Source organism: Euphorbia lathyris, chromosome 1 (genome assembly GCF_963576675.1).
Source record: "Euphorbia lathyris chromosome 1, ddEupLath1.1, whole genome shotgun sequence".
In the NCBI taxonomy this organism is placed as follows: domain Eukaryota; kingdom Viridiplantae; phylum Streptophyta; class Magnoliopsida; order Malpighiales; family Euphorbiaceae; genus Euphorbia; species Euphorbia lathyris.
This window is the reverse complement of record NC_088910.1, coordinates 110,506,450-110,530,904: the sequence shown is the minus strand read 5'-3', so window position 1 is coordinate 110,530,904 and position 24,455 is coordinate 110,506,450. Positions and strand designations below refer to the sequence as shown.

At 34.3% G+C, this 24,455-nt stretch overlaps 2 protein-coding genes across 2 annotated transcripts; both read left to right on the top strand.

Moving 5' to 3' along the window:
- Positions 1–1,009: 1,009 nt before the first annotated feature.
- LOC136210598 (amine oxidase [copper-containing] gamma 2-like) lies at positions 1,010–6,183 on the top strand. The gene is made up of 4 exons (XM_066001932.1): positions 1,010–2,469; positions 3,231–3,344; positions 3,431–3,978; positions 5,619–6,183. The coding sequence occupies exons 1-4, from the start codon at positions 1,141–1,143 to the stop codon at positions 5,833–5,835; spliced, it is 2,208 nt and encodes a 735-aa protein (XP_065858004.1). The 5' UTR covers positions 1,010–1,140; the 3' UTR covers positions 5,836–6,183.
- A 5,653-nt stretch (positions 6,184–11,836) lies between these two features.
- On the top strand, positions 11,837–20,302 carry LOC136219092 (uncharacterized). Its single transcript, XM_066006328.1, has 8 exons — positions 11,837–11,944; positions 12,185–13,342; positions 13,769–14,030; positions 14,478–15,094; positions 15,227–15,999; positions 16,153–16,280; positions 16,338–16,426; positions 19,976–20,302. Exons 1-8 carry the CDS (start codon positions 11,837–11,839, stop codon positions 20,300–20,302), a joined length of 3,462 nt encoding a protein of 1,153 aa, XP_065862400.1.
- The last annotated feature ends 4,153 nt before the right edge of the window (positions 20,303–24,455 follow it).

Genomic DNA, 24,455 nt, shown 5'->3' with positions numbered 1-24,455 from the left:
TAGATAAAAACAACATAACAATTTTGTATTGTACTATGGCTGTCTTGAAAGTTAAGATATATTTGGTTAAAAATCTAAAAAAAATAGAAAAAGCGCCAAAGGGTTAATAATATTAATAAAAGATAGAACTTATAATGTGTTTTTTAAAACATGGAACTAAACATTGTGTTATACAAAAAGATAGGGACCAATAAATTATTTATCGAAATAAAAACTATAATACACAAATTAATAAAAATAATTTAAATAACTAAATAAAAATTAAGAATAACTATTTATTAAACGAAGCAAAACCTTATTGATAAAAAAAATAATTTATGAATATAAAATAAATATAAATAGTGACTCCTCTGTGGATGCATCTATTAGTGATTCCTTTGTTGGTGATGCACCTTTAGGTTCCGTCGTGACACTTCCAAGAATAGAGTAAGTAGTATCTTAAGAAATAATGATATTGAAATATATTGAAACAATGTTGTTCACTTACCTCAAAAGATGCCTTAACGGATGTATATACACCCTCTCATAATGCACTTGTCTTAATTGGACCGTTCTCCTATTTTGATTTCACTCGTATTTTGTTGTCATTCCTCCTTATAGAAGAAATAAGAGTTTTCTTAAAATTGTGCATAAACGTACAAAAGGTACAATGATCTGGCAATATACATTTTTCATCTTTATCTTCTTTCCACCGACTTCCGGTGAACCCTGAGCTAATTTTTCACGCAGATCTCAGCAGACAAAACCTTTTACGATTCTCTTGAGACAAAATTTCCTAGACGGATCTCTTGTCAAGAGACCTAAAAAACGAACATGTCTCATGTAAATGAGACGATCTTATCAGGAGACTCCTTAGACTTCCTTCTTTTCAATATATGTTCGCGTTATTGATGACACCATTTTCGAATCGATACGTTGTCAATTAATTTGTATTTAAATGAAGAAATTGTAAATTTGTAAAGATACCAAAATACGTGAATTTTGGAAAGATTCTCTAGCTACTAATTTATTTCTTAAAGTTCGTTCGTTGATCTGTCAACTTCTTATCAAAAGTTCCCAATTTCTACCTATTTATATGTAACACTCCACTACACTAAAATATCAGCACAACTAGCTAAATCACTGAGTAGCCAAACCACCATGGAATCAAACACTTTCCTCCGATTTCTCTTCATCTTTCTAACCGGAGCTCTTCTCATACTCTTCACTTGGACTCATCTTCCCTATGCACCACCGCCGCCAACCTCCGCCACTGACTGCGCCACCAACTCCCCTTGGTGCACCTCAAAAAACCGCCTCCAATCCAAGCAACCATCCACCAATAACATCCTCAAAAAACCCCCGGCAACCACTGGAATCCGCCACGAATCAAAACTTCCCGGTCACCCGCTAGATCCTCTCACCATTAAAGAATTCAACAAAGTCCGTACAGCTATTGCTTCTCACCCGCTCTTCAAATCCTCTCCTTACTCCCTCCATTCCGTCGTCTTGGATGAGCCCGAGAAATCGCTGGTGCTTCAATGGAAGAAGGGAGACCCGATGTTACCGAGAAAAGCCGAAGTTGTTGCACGTGTCAACGGCGTGTCGTACGTGCTAACGGTGGATATTGAAACAGGCGAGGTTAAGTTAGAAGAAACAAAACCTGCCTCCGGTTATCCGACGATGACGGTGGAGGATATGACTTCAGCTACATTGGCCCCGCTTGCGAATCCGTATTTTAACCGTACGATCATCCAGCGTGGAGTTGATCTGAAGGACCTGGCTTGTTTACCCATCGCCCCCGGTTGGTACGGTGCGGATGAGGAAAACAGGAGAGTTATTAAGGTACAGTGCTACTCCATGAAGGGCACTGTGAACTTCTACATGAGACCAATAGAAGGGTTGACCGTACTCATCGATATCGACACTAAAGAAGTTATCGAAATATCTGATCAAGGCAGGAACATACCCATACCAAAGGCCGCCAACACAGACTATCGTTACTCCACTATCGACGCAAATCAACGGCTGAAATTCATCAATCCGATTTCGATAGAGCAGCCAAAAGGACCGAGTTTCAAAGTGGAGGATGATCACTTGGTCAGATGGGCAAACTGGGAATTTCATCTGAAACCCGACGCGAGAGCTGGTGTGATAATTTCTCAAGCCCGGGTTCAGGACCCGGATAGTGGAGAGATGAGAAATGTTATGTACAAAGGTTTCTCTTCGGAGCTATTCGTGCCGTATATGGACCCGAGTGATGCTTGGTATTTTAAGACGTATATGGATGCGGGTGAATACGGGTTCGGGTTGCAAGCCATGCCGCTTGTCCCGCTTAATGATTGTCCCCGGAATGCATATTACATGGACGGCGTGTTTGCCGCCGCTGATGGAACTCCATATGTCCGATCAAACATGGTCTGCGTGTTCGAGAGTTATGCCGGTGACATTGCGTGGCGTCACGCCGAGAGTCCAATAACGGGCATGGAGGTAAGAATCTAACTGATTCCATATTATCGCTAAATTTTGAGTTTAATATTACATAATTTTTTGGACCAAATATCAGGATAAATACCATGGGGGAGTAATTTTACTTTTAATGTTGACGGTTAAATATACGTTAGGATAAGTTAGGTGAATTTGAGAAATAATTCATAAAACTGTATTCTCAGTTATGAATTTTATCATTTACATTTCATATATGAGTCATTTTATCACTAATTAATAATAGATCACAAAGTCTGTAAATTTTACTGTAAACCCTCATCGAGGTCTGTGGTTTGCCCTGAACCTACCCTTACCTAAACTTTTACCTACAAAAAAAAAAGATCACAAACATATGATTAGACATGGAAAAAAATTTAAAATTTAAAATATAAATAAAATATATATTGTTTTTTGTACGAGATGGATAAAAAAACTCACGCGCCGAATTTATAAATATTAATTTACAATTCTCTTATTAAATCATAGACAATATGAAATCTTTTTTTAAAATCAACCCAGTACGAACAAAATATTTGTGTTTTATAATAATATTTGAAATAGACCAAACTTGTCAACATTATAAGTAAAATTGATATGGCTACTGACTTTATGGGTAAAATTGTATCATCTTATATGTTAAGAGTAAAATTGCTTCTGGTTATAGACGTTAGAGCTATTTTTACACGTTATCCTTATCCTTATCGATGGATAATACCGACGTTCTGTCAGTATATTGTTGTGTTTACTTTTTTTTGTTTTGGTAGATAAGAGAAGTAAGGCCAAAAGTGACGCTTGTGGTTAGAATGGCAGCATCGGTAGCAAATTACGATTACATTGTAGATTGGGAGTTCCAGACGGATGGACTAATCAGAATTAAGGTAAGTGTTTCAATTCAAAATAAATATCTTCAAGTGGAAAAGCTAAAGTTGTAAGTAAAGCAAATTTCCAATTTGTCATTTCATAGGTTGGACTTAGTGGAATTTTGATGGTGAAAGGCACACAATATGTGAACATGAATCAAGTTTCCAATCAAGAAGATCTCTACGGAACTCTATTATCAGAAAACGTTATAGGTGTAATCCATGACCACTATGTCACATTTTACCTTGACATGGACATAGATGGTTCAAACAATTCCTTTGTGAATGTGAATATTAAAAAGAAAGTGACTTCACCCGGACAATCACCGAGAACTAGCATTTTAACTGCTACGAAAAAAGTGGCTAAGACTGAGAAGGATGCACAAATTCAGCTTAAACTTTATAATCCGTCGGAATTCCATGTGATTAACCCGTCTAAGAAGACGCGGGTTGGGAACCCGGTTGGGTATAAGTTGGTTTCTGGTGGCACGGCAGCTAGTTTGCTTGATCATAATGATCCTCCACAGAAACGTGGAGCGTTTACTAATAATCAGATATGGGTCACTCCATATAACCGGTCGGAGCAATGGGCGGGTGGACTATTTGTTTATCAGAGTCATGGTGAAGATACTCTTGCAGTATGGTCTGAAAGGTAATTATTGTTTTCTTCCTTCTAACTCAATGTTTTGCATTATTTGAAAATTGGGATTGAGGGTAAATTTTAGAATTAAGTCTCGTGATAGATCTTTAAAAGTTGACAAATTGGATTAGTTTAATGCACATCGAATTCAGATATTGATTTGTGCTAAATTGATCAAGGATATATACGGACATTTTGATCCTAAATTCTAAAATTTTAGGATATATAACTGCGCTAAACTAATAGGAGAAGATCATTTGGAACCATGATCAATGAAATGAAGTTTAATATATTAGGAGTGTCTTAAACTTGATAAAACTAAACAGATTAACCGTGTGAACTTGCAAAGTGTTTTGTTAGTTTCTGAATTTATTTAAATTGATATGATTAATTTTCTAAATCTACACGACACAATATAATTAGATTTGGACAAAATGAAATGTATACCTTGAGCAAGTTTAGAGAGTTTTGACTCTAAATTATCAAACGAATTTGAATCAATTTTTAAATAGTATAGGGGCTAATATATTATTTTAAATAAATGAAAATGACAAGTAAAGAGAGAGCCCAATTTTTGAACCAAATCCAGTGGGCTCCTAAATATATTTAGCCATGAAATAATTCATGCTGACTTATTGGTTTTTCATGCTAAATTATTGGTTAGTCTATATTATTGACATTCTCATATCTCACCAATTATGTGTTAAATTATTTCATAATAAAAAGTTTCCTTCCACTTGTCTCATAAGTCAATTTGATATACATTCAAGAAAAAAAAAAGTCAATTTGATATTTTTGGTGAAATTAGTTTTTGGATGGGTAAATTAAAGGGTTTTTTTTTTTTTGAAGAAAGGAATTAAAGGCTAAAATTTAAAATTTAAAATTAAGATAATTTAGTCTAAATTCAATTCTGGGAAATTTACATATAAATTTACATTTAAAAAACAATCTACAATTATGTCAAGTAATGATTTTGAATTATGTCAAACTAGTAAAATCAGTGTTTTTAATATATTTTAAGTATTAGAATTTATAAATTAGAAGTCTAAAATATATTTTCTAAGGTCTATGATTTATGAATTGAGGTCCAGAATTTTTAAATTATGGTGTAAAATCATAATATCTAGAAAATAATGATATATTAAAAAGTAGGCAAATGATATATACAGCCCTTAGGGTTGTATATAAACATTAATTATTCACATATAACAATAAAAAAGAGAATTTTAATTCTAAAATAAATATTTATTTGTATTGGAAATATAACAATCTATTATGAATATATGCATTTAAATATTTAAGTATCAATAAATTTTATGTATTGAAAAACTAAATGAACACTAATAATAGGAATTTTTGGGTTTTATTTACAGCCCTAAGGGTTGTAAATATCGGAACCCTAAGAATTAAGTTTGGTGATATAACTTAGTTGTAATTTTGTACTTAATGATATTCATGTATTTGACCCTAAAAAGGCGGCCCAGTGCACTATGCGTCCCTGCTAAGCGGCCGCTTCTAAGACTCGAATCCGTGACTTCTCGATCACACGACAACAACGTTTACCGTTGCACCAAGACTCGCCCTCACTCGAAAATTATAAAAAAGGAGTAATTTTTTTTTTTTTTTTTTTTTTTTTTTTTTTTTTTTTGCAGGGATCGTCCAATTGAGAACAAGGATATAGTGGTGTGGTATACACTAGGATTCCATCACATACCATGTCAAGAGGATTATCCTATTATGCCCACTGTCTCATCAAGCTTTGATCTTAAACCTGTCAATTTCTTTCAAAGCAATCCTATTCTCAGGGTACCCCCAAATGTTGTCAATGATTTACCTGTTTGCAAACCTTCTCCTGCTGCTTCTACTTAATTGCAGACCCAAACTATTCAAGTTTGTGCGTAATTTGCAAGAAATTCTATTGTGGTCTGTGATCAACTGCTGCTTCTAGATCACCGTTTGAATGGTTTAAGATCAGTTCAGTTTGAGACTACTGTAGAAAGTTTCGTAATTTGTACATGTATGTGTGTATTACAAAATAAGTCTATCTTTGGATAGGATAAGAATTTTAGGGGTAAGATTAGCTGTGTGAATTTTGAATAAGGGATATAAAATTGGTCATTATTTTTTGACTATTTGTAACTTTTGATCATGTTATAAATCTTGTATCCTTCGGTCTTCATGTACCCAGCAATCAACTTTTCTCTTGCTTTCCGTGTTTCTCTGCATAATTTTTGTCATTCTATTTGAATTAAATAAAAAATTATGAATATCTGTATATAATATATAGTGTAAAAACTTAATTATACTAAAGGTCCGTTTGGTTTACCTGCTGTTTGCTGATTGCTGTTACGGTTTGCTGTTTGCTGTTGCTGTTTGCTGATTGCTGTTTGATTATGAGTGTTTGGTAAAACTACAATTGCTTGTTGCTGTTAGTATATAAAATGACTAATATAGACATGTTTCAAATAAATATATAAAATTAAATAATTCTAAAATTGATCTTGCTTGGAAACGTTAGAGTTAAATTTACACTATTTTATACGTTAGAGCTAAATTTGCATTTCGATTAAAACGTTAAGATTAAATAAATTTGACTCTTATCCCAATTTCTTATTTTATTCCTTACATAATTTTAATCTCTTTAATATTAAATAATTAATTTAATAAAAGTAATTTTTTAACCTTACAAATTCTAAGGTTATAAATTTACTATTTTTATAACTTTTTTAAGAGGTGATAAAATAAATTTTAAAACCATAAAGAGAAAAAATAAATAAATACAGTGTGTATTATTTTTGAAAAGGATGAATTGAAGTCCCTCAGCAAAAAAAAAAAAAAAACAAAAAATAGAGTATCTGATATCTTTTTGTAAACATTTAAAAAGGGTAATTTAGGTTATAAAATTTTAACGGCAAAGGCAAAGAACAAAAGCAGCAAATAGTTGCTTTTTGCAAACAGCAGCTGTTATTGGTCAAACAGCAAACAGCAGCCTTTTAAATTTCTTAACCAAACACTAAATAAGCTGCCATTAGAGTAGAAACAGCAAACAGGAGATGGAAACACCCTCTAAGACAGTATTGGTATAAAATACCTTACAATCCCAGCCAAACCAAGCAAGATTGTTAAATGGTGATTTTGGTTCTAATTTGCTATCATTTTGATGCAGAAATTTAAATCAAATTTCAAGCGATAACAAATAGTAACAATTACGGACTGATAATTAAACCAAACAAACCCTAAATTTATCTATTTTTTTTTCAAACTAATTTATTTATCATTCAATTATTTTTGGTTATCTATGTCTATCTAGGTCGGAATGAAAAACAAAGGCTAGTATAGTATCTATTTTAATAAAAAGAAGTTCGAATTTAAAAAAAAAGGGTAAATTTCAAATAAAACCCCTGTGGTTTCACTAATTTTCAGATAAAGGACTGTGGTTTATTTTTTTTTGTCAAAACGAGGACTGAGGTTTTCAACTTTAGCAAAATAAGGACTTTTTCGATTGATACTATTAAAATCACCCTTAACGACTTTAAAAATGACATATTTTAAGAACTACTAATATTCTAAGCAACTTTAATTCTTCAACTTTTTTATTTCGAGATTGTTTAGATGATGTTTGGTAAAGAGAGTGAAAGTTAATGTTTAGAGAGATAAAGTTTCAAAAAAGATGATTTTCTAAAATAAAAAATGTAGTTCCATAGAAAATATGACATTGAACAACTTTAATTCTTGAAAATTTTCATTTTCAGGTCGTTAAAGATAATTTTAATAGCATTATTAAAAGTGCAAAAATTAGTTGCTAAAGTTGAAAACCTCAATCCTCGTTTTGACAAAAAGTAAACCACAATCATTTATCTGAAAATTAGTGAAACCACAGGGGTTTTATTTAAAATTTACCCAATTTTTTTTTTTTTTTAATGAAAATGCTTATATATCTTCATTAGATTAGAAAAGAAACTAGTAAGATAAACAACTTTACAAAATCCACAAAGAGACGAAAATAACTACAAAGAGTATAAAAACCATAAGAGGTATAAAACACATAAAAAACCATAAAATATATACTTTATGGAAATCCAAATCCGCAGAAAAGCAGCAGCAATCGAATCTTCATTATTTAGGCCCTTCTGAATATTCAGATCGGAGTCTTTTTTTTTGTTGCAACCGCGTAAATATATTGATCCACGGACAAAATAAATCATTTCCGCTCTTGCTAAATCCGAAAAAGGTATAAATAGCAGAATAATAGAGAACAGATACAATTCAAACGGATAAAGAGATCCGAGAAAATATATAAACAGTGACTAAAAAGAAAATATAATAAAGAAAAATACAATAAACTTAATTCGGTGAAAGTCTTTCTTCCTCTTCAAAGTAGATCCACAAAAGAGGAAGATTCGAAGTACTTTGACTGAAAATGGGAAGAAAATGGAAGAGAAGAAAGGGAGAAGGAAGAGAGGAGGGGGTGGTTACAAGTAGGGGTGCAAACGAGCCTTGGTAGTTCGCAAACTATTCGAGCTCGGCTCGGTGAAAGCTCAATCAAAGCTCGGCTCGATAGGGCTCGACTCGAGTTCGGGATCTGCTCGAGCACTAACGAGCCGAGTCCGAGCTTCCTCAGGTTCGGCTCGAAAGCTCGCGAGCAGGCTCGATTATTTTTAATTACTATATATATTTCATTGGTTATTATTAGTTTTCATCATAATTCACAACTCAAATAAGATTTAACCCATACAAAAAAATGACACAAAAAAAAAGCTTAGACATTTGAGTCTTTAGCGAGACAATTAGGTTTTGATGAAGAATAAAATACATTACAAAGTTTAATATATATGTCATTGTTTGAAATTTTTCTCCGAGCTTATGTTTTCCGATCACAAGTACCATATATTTTTCTGGAATCTCGACAATAACATGATTGTTTTTCTTTATAAATATTTTAAACTCATATGGAGTATGTTATAAGGCTTTTCTATTTTTTATGCTACTTATTCTATGCATGTATGATGAATTTGGTTAAAGCTCGTTAGAAGCTCGATAAAAGCTCGGCTCGGTCAAAGCTCGGCCAGATTCGGTCAAAGCTCGTCAAAGCTCGATTCGAGAGGGCTCGGTTCGAGATATTAACGAGCCAATACCGAGCCTACCTAGGGTTCGGCTCGGTTCGGCTCGGTTGCACCCCTAGTTACAAGGAACTTTTCTTAAAAAATAAAATAAAATGGTTCGTTTAAAAGTTCAAAAATAAGAAAGAAAAGTTAGATTAAAATAATAGAAGCGGATAAAAGAAAAAATCAAATTAGAGTTTGAATATCCAGTAATAATAATGGCATCTCTATTATGAGCCTCCACTTCTTATTTATGTGATGTAAGAAAAAGGCAAACAATATTCCAAACAATTTCTCTAAAGGCAGTGACCACGACGACTCATTCATGAATGAGTCCTTTATTATTATTATTATTATTATTATTATTATTATTTCTTAAATTTTTTTATTATTATTATATTATTATTATTATTACAGTAAAACCTCTATATATGAATACTCTATATAGGAATAACCTCTATTTTGTTATAAAAAAACTCGGTCCCAACTTGGGCCAGTTATAAATAGGAATAACCTGCCAAACGTTATTTGTTATACACTTTTCAAGTCACACCTTTAGAAATTATGCCTTTATATAGTAATAATTATATATTTATATGTGTATATATAAATATATTAAGAATTCAAACTTGCAAGAAGATAATCCTGCAGATGATGATAGTGTAGAAATAGAAAAGGTTACATGCCAAGAAGCTTTCAATATTTTTGAAAGGTTAGAAACATTTTGGATTCAACAAGAAGGTGTTCATGCAAGTGAGTTACTAAGTACTCGCAAGTTTAAAGACTTAGTAGCAAATATAAAAATTAAATCAATGTGTCAAACAACTTTACATAAATATTTTCTGAATAATAATAATTAGAGAATTCTTGTTAAACAACAACAACAACAACAACAAAGCCTTAGTCCCGAAATGATTCGGGGTCGGCTAACATGAACCATTATATAAAACCGTCAAATCAAGTCGTGTCAGCGACACAAATTCGCTCCCTCCACTCCGTCCTATCCACCACCATATTTTCCTCAATTCCCAGTAAACTCATATCACTCTCGATCACCCTCCTCCAAGTTTGCTTAGGTCTTCCCCTACCCCTCACCACTACATCCCTTTGTGATGTGATATCAAAAGCACAAGAGCATGGAACAAAGGAGCTTGGAGTTAAGGAGCCTAGTAGAAGCATGAGGGATCCATTGGAGCTGTCAATTGGACCTATGACGAAGAATCGTGCAAAGAAAGACCAACAAATGCTTAATGGACTCATCTTGAGCTTCTTTAAACAAGGAATGAATTCTAGCGAAGTCATTAAAGATGGTGTGTTTTTGTGTTGTATCCAAGCCCAAGCCCATAATAGTGATATGTAAAAAGGTTGATCATATTTTAAGAGAAGCTTTGGACTTGCATGTGTTTGGCATGTGCAAAACCCATTGGGACTCATTAAAATTAATGCTATAACCTTATAGGTTTGATTGGGCTTATTTCTAGCTAATTAAAAGGCCCAAATAATGTTAATTAATGGGCTGAAATTGGGCTCTAAAGGACAAAAACGAATTTAATGTTTTTCCTTGTCTAATTAGGATTTCTTTTACCTTGATGCACTAGGATTCAACTTTCTTTTTAGTTTAGGTTTAGGTTTATTTTGTAGCCTATATAAAGGCTTGTATTCTTCATTATTTTCATCAATCAGAAATCAATATTTTTATGAACAAAAGTTCTTCTTTTCCTTTGGGAATTATTTTCAATCCGGGATTGAATTCTTTATTGTGAGCTTGAGAGACCGGGTCATCATTCTTGCAATATTATCTTGATCGTGAACAAGTATTTTGGTAAGGTACTTGTGAATCGCCAAACACTCAGGTTTCAATTTAATTATTCGAAGGTGTAAGGTCAGATCTCCTTTCATTGTCTTTAATTCTTTGGGATTGGTTTGTTATCACCAATTTATGTTTGTTATTTGATTCTATTAATTCCTTAAGATAGATCGGGAAAACTTGTTGATTTGGTTATTATCTCTTTTTCATAACCAATATCACATCAATTGGTATCAGAGCTTTGGCTCTTAAGGAATTTGTTGTTTTTGTTTTGTTTGTCGAAATTAAAAAAAAAAAAAAATTACCCCAATCTAGAGTCTTTAATTATTGATCGAGTTCCTCATATCTTTGCATCTAGTTATTTAGGTTCTTAGTTGTAGCGAACTGATTATTTTTGGATTCTATTCTTACTAGCCAAACCCATTTATGTGTGTGAATTTCTTCAATTTTTTTTTGCATGCTAAATCATTAGTGCAAGTTTAATTTGTTAATCAATTCCAATCTAGTTTAAAAAAAAAGGAAAAAAAAAAGAAAAAAAAAAGGAAAAAAAAGGAAAAAAAAAGAGGAAAAAAAAAGAAAAAAAAGGAAAAAAAAAAATCGGCTCATTGTTTGTACTAAAGTTACAAGTTTTCTAGAATTTGCATGCTAAACACACATTCTTAAAATTTCTTTCAAACATTTGTCTCTTCTTCGAAAATCGTCTTTTATTCTATTCTTAGTGTGCTAAACTTTGGTTATCGTTACAATATTAGTCTTCTTTGCTTCTAGTTTCTGCTCTACTTTATTTTGTCATTCTTTTGCTTCATTGACATTTATATTACCCGAGATAATCCTTGTGATCTATCAAGATAATATAAAAGAGTGATTGAACCGGTTGTGAGGTACTTCTTTTACTTTCTTTTTCTTCTTTTCTTGCTTTAGACTAGATTTCACTTTTCTTTCATTCTTTATATATTTTGTCATGTCTAACGAACCTAAAAAGGACAACGTTAACGATGTTGATTCTAAAGAATGGCAACAAGCTATTGTAGGTGAGATGAAGAGGTTAGGGGCTATTGTGGCTGATTTGGTTTCAAACCAAAAGAAATCAAGCCAAAAGAAAGGAGGACGCGGGAGATTGAATTTTGATGATGAACTATCCGAGTCTGAAGAGGAGGAGCAGTTTGGATACCGAAAAAGGGGTAACGATCGAAAAGATAGTAATCTTAATGCTATCAAACTTAAAATGCCTACTTTTCGAGGAGCTAGTGACCCAGAGGCGTATCTTGATTGGGTACGAAAGGTTGAAACAATCTTTGACATACATGAGTATTCCGAGGAGAAGAAGGTGAAACTTGTAGTATCCGAACTAACTGAATATGCGGCTGTTTGGTGGGACCAATTAAAGCGCACAAGAAAAAGAGATGGTGATGAACCCATAAGAACATGGGGTGAATTGAAGAAGGTCATGAAAAAGAGATTTGTGCCGGCTCACTATTATAAGGAGTTGTTGAAAGAACTCCAATCCATGTCTCAAGGTAACCAATCTGTTGAAGATTATCACAAACAATTGGAGATGGCACTAATCCGAGCTGATATACAAGAAGATGAGGAAGCTACCATGGTTAGATTTCTCATGGGAATGAAGAGGGAGATTCGCAACCCTCTTGAGCTACAAACTTATTTCCACATGGACGAGATGCTCCATAAAGCGATAAAAATTGAGAGACAACTTCAAGAGGTTGAGAAAGGGAGATCAAAGTTCAAAGGCACTACTTCCACTCCATGGAAGTCAGATCCAAGAGGTAATTTCAAAACTAAATCTGAATTTAGCTCTAAAAGTGACCAAACGCCTCAGGTTGATTCAAAAGCATTTGGGAAGTTGCAAATTGGTGGAACTACTCCAAAATACAAAACTACTGAAAAACCCACAAGAACTCGTGAAATTGTGTGTTTTAAGTGCCAAGGGAGAGGGCACTATGCAAGAGAGTGTTCGAATCAAAAGGCGATGGTTATGAAGCATGGTGAGTTAATATCCGAAAGTGAGTCCGAACATGAATCAGATGATATGCCCACCTTAGAAGATTGTAGTGATATAGAAGAGGTGGATAGTAAAGGAGGACATGGAGTTAACTTAGTCACTCGTAGAACATTGAAGATGGGAGTGAGTGGTGACATTGAGCAACGAGAGCACATCTTTCATGCTCATTGCAACATACTTGGAAAAACATGCTTACTAATTATTGATGGAGGAAGTTGTTGCAACGTGGTAAGCAATGTGTTAGCAAGCCGATTAGGGATATCAACAATTCCACATCCCAATCCTTATCGGTTACAATGGTTGAATGATAGTAACGAACTCAAAGTTACTAAACAGGTGCTTCTGAACTTTTCTATTGGTTCTTTTTCTGATGAGGTATTATGTGATGTAGTACCTATGCAAGCATGTCATGTGTTATTGGGGAGGCCTTGGCAATTCGATCGATCAGCACTACATCATGGTCGAACAAATAAATTTACTATTGCTAAGGATGGGAAGAAGTATATTTTGCCACCTTTATCACCTGCTGAAGTGTTTGAAGATCAGCTCTACATGCAAAGAATGTTACAAGAACAATCTGTGAGAAGGGAAAAGGTTAAGGCGAGAGAAAATAAGAGTGATAAAATCAGTGAGGGTGTGAAGAGAGAAGAGGTGAGTGAAAAGGCATTAGTGAGGTCGAGAAATGAGGGTGAGAGGAGAGAAAAAGAGAGGAGCATTAACAAAAGCCAAAATCTATCTTTATATGCTAAATTGAGGGATGTAAAGCAAGCTGATTTTGAAAACAAAAATTTATTATTATTTTATTGTAAGAGTTTTTGTTTATCTTCTGTAAGTCAGTCTAACCTTCCTTCTAGTATTTCCCCTCTTTTGCAGGAATTCAAGGATTTATTCCCCGAAGAGATGCCTAATAAGTTACCCCCGATTCGAGGAATTGAGCATCAAATTGACTTTGTTCCCGGAGCACAAATTCCAAATCGACCAGCCTATAGAAGTAACCCTGAGGAGACAAAAGAACTACAAAGGCAAGTCGAGGAACTAATGGCAAAAGGGTTGATTCGTGAATCTATGAGTCCGTGTGCTGTACCAGTCATCCTAGTACCAAAGAAAGATGGAACTTGGCGGATGTGCATCGATTGTAGAGCCGTCAATAAAATCACGGTAAAGTATCGTCATCCTATCCCTAGGTTAGATGATATGTTGGATGAATTAAATGGGGCTGTTATTTTCACTAAAATAGATCTTAAGAGTGGGTACCATCAGATTCGCATGTCATTAGGAGATGAATGGAAAACGGCTTTTAAGACTAAGCATGGTTTATATGAGTGGTTAGTTATGCCTTTCGGTTTAACAAATGCACCTAGTACTTTCATGAGATTAATGAATCATGTTTTGAGAGAGTTTATAGGTAAATTTGTTGTTGTTTATTTTGATGACATTCTTATCTATTATAAATCTGAGGCAGAACACATAGAACATGTTAAGGTTGTATTAGATGTTTTGAGAGAACAGAAATTATACGCTAACCTTTCTAAGTGCTCATTTTGCATGAAGAAAGTTGTGTTTTTGGGTTTTATTGTTTCAGCACAAGGAGTTTCTGTTGATATTGAAAAGGTGAAAGCCATTCAAGAGTGGCCAACGCCAAATTCAGTTACCGAGGTGAGGAGCTTTCATGGCTTGGCGAGTTTCTATAGGAGGTTTGTGAAGAACTTCAGTACCATTGCCGCACCACTAACCGAGGTAATAAAAAAGAATGTTGGCTTTAAGTGGGGCAAAGCACAAGAGGATGCTTTTGAGATGCTTAAGGCAAGACTAACTTCTGCCCCCGTTTTAGCACTTCCAAACTTTGATAAATCGTTTGAAATTGAGTGTGATGCGTCGGGAGTAGGGATTGGTGCTGTTTTAATGCAAGAGGGTCGACCTATAGCCTTCTTTAGTGAAAAACTTAGTGGTGCAACCTTAAACTATCCCACTTATGATAAAGAACTCTATGCATTAGTTAGGGCTTTGCAAATGTGGCAACATTATTTATGGCCTAAAGAGTTTGTGATCCACACCGATCATGAATCCTTGAAACATCTTAAGGGTCAACAAAAATTGAACCGAAGACATGCCAAGTGGGTGGAATTTATAGAGACGTTTCCTTATGTGATTAAGTATAAGCAAGGGAAGGAAAACGTAGTTGCTGATGCATTAAGTAGGAGAGTTAGCTTATTGAATGTGATGCATGCTAAGTGTTTAGGATTTGAGTATATCAAAGAATTATATGTTGATGATCTAGACTTTGCATCTATTTATAAAGCTTGTGAACTTACTGCTTTTGGAAAATTTTATAGACATGAGGGCTACTTATTTAGAGATAATCGATTATGCATGCCTAAATGTTCACATAGAGAATTTCTTGTGAGGGAAGCCCACGGTGGAGGCTTGATGGGGCATTTTGGGGTTGCTAAGACTTTGGACATGATTTCTGAACATTTCTTTTGGCCTCATATGAAACGTGATGTGGAAAGAATATGTGCTAGTTGTATTAATTGTAAGAAAGCTAAGTCTAGAGTTATGCCTCATGGTTTATACACTCCATTACCTGTGCCGAATGAACCTTGGACTGCTATATCCATGGATTTTGTGATGGCTTTACCTAGGTCTAAGAGAGGTAATGATTCCATATTTGTGGTTGTAGATCGCTTTTCTAAGATGGCACATTTCATACCATGCCATAAAACTGATGATGCTATTAATATTGCTAACTTGTTCTTTAGAGAGGTTGTTCGTCTGCATGGGATGCCAAAGAGTATAGTTAGTGATAGAGATCCTAAGTTTTTAAGCTATTTTTGGAAGACTTTGTGGAATAAATTGGGGACTAAACTGTTGTTTTCTACTTCTTGTCACCCTCAAACTGATGGTCAAACCGAAGTAGTAAATAGAACTTTAGGACAACTTCTTAGGGCAGTTATTCAAAAGAATCTTAAGTCATGGGAAGAATGCCTACCATTTATTGAGTTCGCTTATAATAGGGCTATACATTCATCTACTAACTTCTCACCATTTGAAATTGTTTATGGTTTTAATCCTTTGACACCATTAGACTTGATCCCTTTGCCTGTTGATGAAAGGAAAAGTTTAGATGGAAAGAAAAAGGCAGAAATGGTGCTTAAGTTACATGAACAAGTGAAACAACAACTGGAGAAGAAGAATGAGCATTATGCAAAGCAAGCTAACAAGGGTCGACAATGTGTTCTATTTGAACCCGGTGATTGGGTGTGGTTGCATATGCGCAAGGAAAGGTTCCCCGCTCAGAGAAAATCAAAGCTACATCCTAGAGGCGATGGTCCATTTCAAGTAGTCGCACGAATTGGGGATAATGCCTACAAGCTCGACTTGCCAGGTGAGTATAGTGTGCATGCAACTTTTAATGTGGCTGATTTATCTTTGTTTGATGTAGGAGATGAAGATTTGAGGACAAATCCTTTTCAAGAGAGAGGGAATGATGTGATATCAAAAGCACAAGAGCATGGAACAAAGGAGCTTGGAGTTAAGGAGCCTAGTAGAAGCATGAGGGATCCATTGGAGCTGTCAATTGGACCTATGACGAAGAATCGTGCAAAGAAAGACCAACAAATGCTTAATGGACTCATCTTGAGCTTCTTTAAACAAGGAATGAATTCTAGCGAAGTCATTAAAGATGGTGTGTTTTTGTGTTGTATCCAAGCCCAAGCCCATAATAGTGATATGTAAAAAGGTTGATCATATTTTAAGAGAAGCTTTGGACTTGCATGTGTTTGGCATGTGCAAAACCCATTGGGACTCATTAAAATTAATGCTATAACCTTATAGGTTTGATTGGGCTTATTTCTAGCTAATTAAAAGGCCCAAATAATGTTAATTAATGGGCTGAAATTGGGCTCTAAAGGACAAAAACGAATTTAATGTTTTTCCTTGTCTAATTAGGATTTCTTTTACCTTGATGCACTAGGATTCAACTTTCTTTTTAGTTTAGGTTTAGGTTTATTTTGTAGCCTATATAAAGGCTTGTATTCTTCATTATTTTCATCAATCAGAAATCAATATTTTTATGAACAAAAGTTCTTCTTTTCCTTTGGGAATTATTTTCAATCCGGGATTGAATTCTTTATTGTGAGCTTGAGAGACCGGGTCATCATTCTTGCAATATTATCTTGATCGTGAACAAGTATTTTGGTAAGGTACTTGTGAATCGCCAAACACTCAGGTTTCAATTTAATTATTCGAAGGTGTAAGGTCAGATCTCCTTTCATTGTCTTTAATTCTTTGGGATTGGTTTGTTATCACCAATTTATGTTTGTTATTTGATTCTATTAATTCCTTAAGATAGATCGGGAAAACTTGTTGATTTGGTTATTATCTCTTTTTCATAACCAATATCACATCACTTTGCCACTCTTCGGTTCTCCTAACCGGCGCATCAAGCGCTCTACGTCTCACATGGCCAAACCACCTTAGTCGGTTTTCTCTCATTTTATTCTCAATAGATGTGACCTCTACTTTTGTCCTAATTATTTCATTACTCACCCTATCCTTTCTCGTATGACCACACATCCATCTCAGCATACGCATCTCTGCCACCGACATCTTATGGATGTGGCAGTGTTTCACTGCCCAACACTCCGTACCATATAACAATGCTAGTCTAATTGTCGTCTGGTATAATTTTCCCTTCAATCTATTAGGCATGCCGGGGTCACAAAGGAAACCCGTAGCACTCTTCCACTTCGACCAACCAGCTTTAATCCTATGAGCAACATCTCCATCTATTTCTCCATCCGTTTGGATAATAGATCCTAAATACCGGAAGCAATCCGAGGCCTGAACAACTCTCCCATCTAGGGTGATTGTCCCTGCCTCCCTTCTCCTATGACCGCTAAACTTACACTCCAAATATTCTGTCTTACTTCGGCTCAACTTAAAGCCTCTAGATTCTAGAGTTTGTCTCCATAGTTCCAACTTCCTCTCCACTCCTTCTTTCGTCTCATCAACCAACACAATATCATCTGCAAATAGCATGCACCATGGTATACCATCTTGAAGTGAACTTGTTAGTTCATCCATAACGATGGCAAAAAGAAATGGGCTTAGTGCGGAACCTTGATGCACTCCAATCGTAATAGGAAACTCTTCAGTCTTCCCAACACTAGTATGTACACTCATGCATGCTCCCTCATACATGTCATTTATGATGTCAATATATTTCCGCGAAATGCATTTCCTTATCAAGGCCCACCAAAGTACTTCCCTTGGTACCTTATCATATGCTTTCTCCATGTCAATGAAAACCATATGCAAGTATTTCTTCTTATTTCGATAGTGCTCCATTAATTGTCTCATTAGATGGATGGCTTCCATATATAGTTGATCTTCCCGGCATAAAGCCAAACTGGATTTCCGAGATCTTCACCGTCCTCCTTAGCCTTTGTTCGATCACTCGCTCCCAAAGTTTCATAGTGTGACTCATTAATTTGATTCCCCGATAGTTGGCACAATCTTAGACATCGCCTTTGTTCTTATACAAAGGGATTAAGATACTTTTCCTCCATTCTGATGACATCTTATTGTTTCTCCAAATTTTGTTGAAGAATTCTTGTTATTGTTAAAAGTTTAAAATTTTATGTGTTGAGAAATTTTATTATACCAAACTCTATTTAGTAATAACCTCTCAATTGTTATACAAATAGCCCGATCCCAAGTATATTCCTATATAGAAGTTTTACTGTATTATTGTTTCTTAAAAAAGTTATTATTACTATTATTATTATTATTATTGTTTTGTGATAAAAGTTATTATTAGACCATCTCTAACCCAACATCAAATTCGTGTTGGGAAAGAGATTTGATGATGGTTTAGTTCTCCAACCATCATCAAACCGTATTCTCATTGTGATAAATACCGTTTTTTCTCTTATAAATTTAATGTTGCATTAAAAAATTTAATACTACATCAAATAATATTTTATTATTATTATTTTTACTTATATATATATATATATATATAAATATGATATTGTAGTTTTTTTATATAAATATTATTATTTGAAAGGATTATTTTGTTTAGAGAGATAAAATGAGGAAATGAGTTTGAATAAAAACACTATAGCAACATCAAAATAGATAGAAAAAATGAACAAAATACAATTTTATGTAGCAAAAATAATGAAATGGGTTGGAGACAGGGGCGAAGCCAGTCCAAGGCACGGGGGGCCGAAGCCTCCCGGCCAACGGCTCCGCCCTTGAGTATCATTAGTTTTTCCCGTCTAGCCCCCCGAATATTGGTTTATATTTAACCGATTTAGTATTATTTCAATAGTTAAAGATAGTTAAGTTAGTTTAAAAGCTTTATTGTAAAATGAAGGGTCATGAGTTCAATCCCTACTAAATTCATTTTGTTAAATAAAACTTTATTTTTCCAAATGAGCTCTCTATTAACCTAACACTTTTGAACTTATTTTTATTATATCTCTTTTTTTTTAGAATTTATTATCTCTCTCTTTCATTAAAAAAAAAAAAATCAAATTCTTACTTTTGAGACTCAAGTAACTTTAATTTGTGAATTAAATTTTATAAAAATTATAAATAATTTATAGTTAAAAATAAAAAAGTGTAAAAGTGTTAACCAACATATCAAAATCACAAAGTTTTAGCGTATTGGAGGATATTTTTTTTTTGCTATTATCTCTTTTGCATAAAAAATAATCAAATTCTTACTTTTTAACTAGACTCAAATAGCTTAATTTCTGAATTAAATTGTATAAAAATTATAAATAATTATAGCTAACAATAAAAAGTGTAAAAATGTTATATTTTTTAGCCAAAATGCTAAAATCACAAAGTTTCAGCGTGGTGGATGCTAAACCTTTTTTTTTGTCCAACCCTAACAGGATGGACTTCGAAAAATTACTCCTAATGACAAAACTAAAATTAACATCCTCATGTATAAATTCCTGGCTCCGCCACTAGTTGGAAATGGTCTTATATATCCCATTCAGAGTCAGATGATGCATATTGCAAGAACAAGCATAAACAAGAAAGTGTTTTGATTGTTTGTTACAGAGAAATCGAATAGCAAAAAGATGCAAGAAAGAAGAAAGTCTTTTGGTTTTCCCTTTTTGGAAGAATAAAGAAGATAAGAAGATCATTTGTCAAACTGAAATACTAAGTACAAAAGCCTTCTACAAATATAAACACAATCAGCTTGACCCTTCATTTGCCCAAGGGCATTCTGGTCTTTGCGCAATTCTCAGGAGCAGTTTCATATTTCTATCTAAATGGTATGTTTCAGAAGCAGTCCATCATCTTACAATAACTCCAACCACACCTAATTTCTGCTCAAGAGAATCATCACCATCCATCACAAGGGCTACGATCAAATGGTTCTGATTAGAACATTTGTCTTGTCCTTATTTTCCTTAATCTTGAAGTTTTCTTGCTCAGCACATTAGTATTAAATATAAATATAATAGTTAGTATTGTATTTCCTTAAACAAAATTCAAAATTTAATTCTCACCTCATTCATTTTCATAATGCAGAATACTTAAAATCTAGAGTAACTTTTATTTAATTAAAACTAATAAAATCAAGAATAAATGATAATGATGAGGAAATGCAGTGAGATCCTTTGTTATCATCCTCCAATTGTTACAAAGTACAGTGTGCTTTTAAGTAGTGGCCAAAACAACGAAGAAGAAGAGGTGCATGCTTACCAACCAGGAAAACCAAGGAATCAATTGATTAGGTACCATTACTTTTTAGTTTATTATCAGAAATTAATATAAGATATATGATTGGACCTTAACTATCAATTTAAACTTTTTTAGTTCAATCGATTTTATGACATGGTATCCGGTCCTGTAGGACCAAATGATTGAGAGTTCGAGTCTTGGCAACCTCATTAATGTGTGGAATTACCTATCAATTCAAACTTTTAATTCAATCGGTTCTGTATGAATGTGATTTGAAATTCAACATTCAAATTAAATTGTGTTGAATTTTGAACACAAGCCATACAATTTTGTCAAAGTTCACACTAGTCTTTTTCCCTTTGTTCACATGTAATTTTTGACTTTGATTTCTTCCATTCACATCCCAAAATTTTCTTATAAATACCATGCATTGGCATAGGTTTGTGCATCCTAGCAATTGATATTAGATTGCTAGTTTTGAGTGATATTCTCTAAGAGAGAATTGTGAGGTTTTGGGTGTATTGGGGTTAAGGGTTTTGAGTGTTATTTTCTCCATTCTTTTGTACCACTTTTGTCTCTCTAGTGGAATAATTTTCGGTCTCCTTCGCCCGTGGACTAGGCACACCGCCGGACCACGTAAATCCTTGTGTCATTTACTTTATTGTTCTTCTTTTATTTTGTTGCCAATTTATTTACCCAAATTAAATATTTCGTTCCGCTGCGGGGTTTTCCCTAACAAATTGGTATCAGAGCCAATTAATATTTATTTTGGGATCTACTATGGCGACAACAAAATTTGATATCGAGAAGTATGATCGTACTATCAGCTTTGCCTTATGGCAAGTCAAGATGAAAGCTATTTTGACACAGAACGGATTGAGCAAGGTGTTAGCAGACGAGTTACCTCCCACGGTAACAAAGGAGAAGAAACAAGAAATGGAGGAGAAAGCTCTAGCTGCCATTCAGTTATGCTTGTCAACCGAGGTTCTGCGTGAAGTCATCCATGAGAAGACTCCTAAAGGCTTATGGGAGAAGCTTGAGTCTTTCTACATGTCCAAAAACCTCACCAGCAAGCTTGTTGTGAAACATCGTCTTCACATGCTCAATATGGCGGAAGGTACATCCCTAAAGTCACACCTTGATAATTTCAGTTCAATTTTGCTGGATCTGGAAAATTTAGATATTAAATATGAAGAAGAAGATAAAGCTCTTATGTTGTTACGATCTTTACCGCTGTTAGACGAGGTGCCGCGGCCTAAATCTCCCGGGCGGACAACCTCATGGCGACGTAATCGGTGATTGGCGCCGAAAGCAACCAATCGTGGAATCAAGCTGCTCGGCAGGACCGGAGCTCGGAGATATGGAAGAGTCGCCACCCACGAATGGGAAAATGAACACCGATCCCTTGCGGGAGACCGGTGTGGGTTCGGGAAACTTAGGTACGAGCCGAGAAGGCTAGCTCCTTTCCGGAGAAAGGCTACTAGGCACCCCGACATCGCCCGGTTATGAACCACCGGCCTCCTACTCAGCATGTTAGGCGATAACAGACTAATCGTATACTTCTTTAAGTTTAAAATTCATTTGAAACCTTTTCTTTCTCTTTTTAGAAACCGTTTTGAGCATATATTATTGAAAATCCACATTGGTAAAGAATCACCCATTTACATTATACATACACAGAGAAGGGGGGAAGAAAGAAGTGATTTATTTACAACCTGGTTTACATGTCGTGTTGCGTGTTTATACTAACTTATTTCCCAGAACGAATTTACTTACATGGTTCGCACCTTAATCGCCGTTGGAACGATTTAGGTGCGTGTCAAAACCCCGTTTGATGAAGTTTACCCGAATCGCCGTTGGAACGACTCGAGCATTTGAAAACGTGGAGATAAAAACCTTTAATAAGAAAACGTGGTTAAACATACAAGTCAATTTATTTTGTACAAATCATTTAAGAAAACGATTCAAAACTCTATTATTCACAAAAGAAACAACTTTAATTACAATGTCCGCTTAATCCCCCGTTGGAACGGACTAAGGTTTTAAAACGTGGTGTTTTGAGAAACGATTTTGAAATATCAAGAAAACTCTATTTATTGAGATTAAGAACCTCTAAAAATTCATTAGTTTAAATAATTAAATTGAAAACTCCTTCGTGACTTATTTTCCCTTTTTTTTAATGAATCTTTAATTGTCATAATTAAAACAATAAACCATTGAATCACAAGTCACTCCCAAATAAAGCCCATTTGAAATAGGGACCCATAAATGGTCCAAAAGAATAAAAGAAATAATATAAACATATATATATATATACATTTCAATCAAAAAAAGAATATGAAATAAAAGTTAATGGAAAAAGATTATATTATACATATATGAAAATACTAAACATAACACATTTATACTTTAAACATTTGAAAATAGTAACTAAAACTCTTAAATAAGAAAATAACATTTATCCCCAAAATAGTTTTTCTTAATAATAATTGATATAGCCCAAAATATCCCAAAACTATATATATACATAACTAATATAGTTTTAAATGTCAAAAATAATATATATTCACCCCAATATCTACTAATTATCTCCCAAAATGCCCAAGTAAATAACATTTAAAATAAAATCTAATATAACTCAAATGAATGAAAAAGAGAATATATATATATACATATACTTATAATTAAAAATAGAATGAAAAGTGATATAAAAATATCCTAAATAATTATACATACTAAATGTCTAAAATAATTTGAAAACATATATTACATAACTATACATATATGTATAAAGGATTAAAAGCTTGAAAGTTAAGAAAAATGGACTAAAATGGCATTTTTTACATTCTGGCAGATTTACCGACGGAACATCCATCGGTAAAAAGCAATTAGTGACAGAAACGGCAAATTACAGCAGCACTCCAATTATTTCCAGATTTATTCAAAAGCTTTAAATTAAATCTAATTCAATCGTTTTGGATTTCCGAACTACCAAAAATGGATCATAGTCAATAACGGAAATTCCTAAAACGACGTTTTTATTTTAAAACGTTATTTGGAAGTTCTTTGAATTAAAACTTATAATTACAACGTTTTCAATACCCGAACTACATTTTTATCGGATCACGGTTCGTATTGGGATATCAAAACGAAGTTTTTTATTTTAAAACAAAATCAAATTTTATTCAACACGAGACGAGAATTAAATAAATATGCTAATTAAATAAAACGTGATAAAATAAATGAATAACTAAATAAATAAAAACTATAACATAAAAAATAAATAGAAGAAGAAAATAAATTAAATAAAATAAAAGAGTCTAGTCCTCGGATAATACCTTAAATTCGGTATCTGACAGTTGAAGCCGATTGATTCCACGAGTCGTGATTTTCCGTTTTTTCTGTGTTTTTTTTAGTAAAAATTTAACTTTGGAAAATTTGGATTTTTTTGGGAAAAAAAAATATTTTCTCCAAAAAATCGACTTTCTCTCTCTAAAAATGTTTAGAGTGAGAAAGCTCCAAAAATTTCCCTCTCCCCTTTGCATTGGGATCCGTGCCCCTTATATAGGGAAACGGGTCCCGGAAACTTTGGGCGACGCCCGAGCAAAATTGGGCGTCGCCCAAAGCCGTTGGGCGGCCGCCCAAGGCTTGTTGGGCGATCGCCCAACGATTGTTGGGCGGTTGCCCAACAGCGTGGGGCGAGCGCCCAACGCGCGGTTGGGCGCGCGCGCCAACTGCCGTTGGGCGTCCGCCCGATGCGGTTGGGCGCTCGCGCCCCCCTACCTTTGGGCTTCCGCCCAACGCAATTGGGCACTCGGTCAACAGCCGCCGGGGCGCGCCTCGCGCCGTC